Genomic DNA, 2,246 nt, shown 5'->3' on the forward strand with positions numbered 1-2,246 from the left:
TTGATTGGAAATTGGAAACTAATATTCGAAAAAAACGATTGCTTAATTACAGTATTGATTTTGGAATTTGTATATTTTGTGGTAATTGTGTTGAGTATTGTCCAACAAATTGTTTGTCAATGACTGAAGAATATGAATTTTCCACTTATGATCGTCACGAATTGAATTATAATCAAATAGCTTTGGGTCGTTTACCAATGTCAGTAATTGACGATTACACTATTCGAACAATTTTGAATTCACCTCAAACAAAAAATGGGGTAAACCCTTTAATTTGATTAAAAAATGAATNTTTCTTCTGTATCAATATGAATCTATTATGAATCGATATTATTACATTTCGGACTCTGTTATGGATTTCTGACCACATTCTCCATAGGGCCCTCTTACCTCTTCCTTCTCAAAGCTCGGGTTATGGACGAAAGAGAAGAAGGAACCGAGAAGAAAGTATCAGCAACAACATGTTTTATTGCGGGACAGCTCATGATGTTCATATCCATCTATTATACGCCTCTTTAAAACCTAAATCCAACCGAAAACATAGTGCTATAGTGGCCAATCTTAAACAAGAATGTTTCACGCCGTCGACGCCGACATGCTTATATATATGGTACATAAAACATGAGAAGCACTTAATACATTCTTGGTATTTTAAAGCGAGAATTCTAAATCCCCTTTGTGCCTCGCACGTAAGTTGGTTAAGGTCTATTCAAATTATTATATCTTTTTCTATGTATTTATATGACTCTCCAACATCTCCAAACATAAACTAGCACGAAACTTCAAAAGAAAAGAGAAAAAAGAGAGAGAAGGAGGAATAACGAAGATGTCCTCCACTTACGGCAAAGTCGACGAGTGTGAACACGTAATGCTCGAAGCTCGTCGTAAGACGAGGAAGAGAATTGCAATCATTGCTGTATCACTAATAGTTCTTGCCATAATCGTGGTCGGAGCCGTGTTGGGAACCATGGCTCATAAGAAGTCATCAGAGACAGTGGAGATCAAGAACAACGGAGACTCAATCTCCGCATCCATTAAAGCCGTTTGCGACGTTACGTTGCACAAAGACAAATGTATGGAAACCTTTCGATCAGCTCCAAACGCGAGCAGTCTCAATCCAGAAGAGCTCTTCAAATTCGCAGTCAAAATCACAATCGCCGAAGTTTCAAAAGCTCTCAACGCATTCTCTTCCTCCAACGATGAAAAGAGCAACATCACCATGGATGCATGCGCTGAGCTTCTTGACCTAACGATAGATAACCTCAACAACACGTTAACGTCATCATCAAACGGTGACGTAACGGTACCTGAGCTAGTCGATGACCTCCGTACATGGCTGAGCTCGGCCGAGACGTATCAAGAGACGTGCGTGGAAACGTTGTCTCCAGATATGAAGCCGTTCGGAGAAAGTCATCTCAAGAACTCAACAGAGATGACGAGTAACGCCTTAGCGATCATCACATGGCTCGGAAAGATCGCTGACTCGTTCACACTCCGAAGGCGTCTGTTGACAACCGCTGACGTGGAGGTGGGTTTCCACGTGGGTAGGAGATTGTTGCAGAGCACGGATTTGAAGAAAGTGGCGCACATCGTGGTGGCGAAGGATGGTTCGGGGAAGTACAGAACCATAAGTAGAGCTCTAAAGGATGTGCCTGAGAAGAGTGAGAAGAGGACGATTATATATGTGAAGAAAGGAGTTTATTTTGAGAATGTGAGGGTCGAGAAGAAGATGTGGAACGTTGTGGTGGTCGGAGATGGAGAAAGCAAGAGTATTGTCTCTGGTAGACTCAATGTCATTGATGGAACTCCCACTTTTAAGACCGCAACATTCGGTAAAGTTCAAACAACACAATATCATTACTTATCATCCAAGAAAGTGGCTCATGTCATAGTTGGTATCTTTTATGCTCTGTTTTTTACTCTGTTCTGTATTGTGCAGCTGTGTTTGGAAAAGGGTTCATGGCAAGAGACATGGGCTTCATCAACACAGCCGGTCCATCCAAACACCAAGCCGTAGCTCTAATGGTAAGCGCAGATCTCGCTGCCTTATACCGTTGCACAATGAACGCATACCAAGACACGCTCTACGTGCATGCACAACGCCAATTCTACCGTGACTGCACCATCATTGGAACAGTCGATTTCATCTTCGGTAACTCAGCTGCAGTTCTCCAAAACTGCCGGATCCTCCCTCGCCGGCCAATGAAAGGACAACAAATCACAATCACGGCTCAGGGACGTAATGA

At 42.2% G+C, this 2,246-nt stretch overlaps 1 protein-coding gene across 1 annotated transcript in view; it reads left to right on the forward strand.

Annotated features, from left to right (window-relative positions):
• LOC104704220 (putative pectinesterase/pectinesterase inhibitor 24) overlaps positions 783-2,246 on the forward strand; it is a 2,936-nt gene continuing 1,472 nt past the window's right edge. The window contains exons 1-2 of the mRNA XM_010420342.1: positions 783-1,832; positions 1,940-2,239. Of these exons, the coding sequence (XP_010418644.1) occupies positions 827-1,832; positions 1,940-2,239 (1,306 nt within the window). The 5' untranslated portion in view covers positions 783-826. The remainder of the gene's footprint in view (positions 1,833-1,939; positions 2,240-2,246) is intronic.

The sequence above is a fragment of the Camelina sativa genome, chromosome 1, assembly GCF_000633955.1.
Source record: "Camelina sativa cultivar DH55 chromosome 1, Cs, whole genome shotgun sequence".
Taxonomy (NCBI): domain Eukaryota; kingdom Viridiplantae; phylum Streptophyta; class Magnoliopsida; order Brassicales; family Brassicaceae; genus Camelina; species Camelina sativa.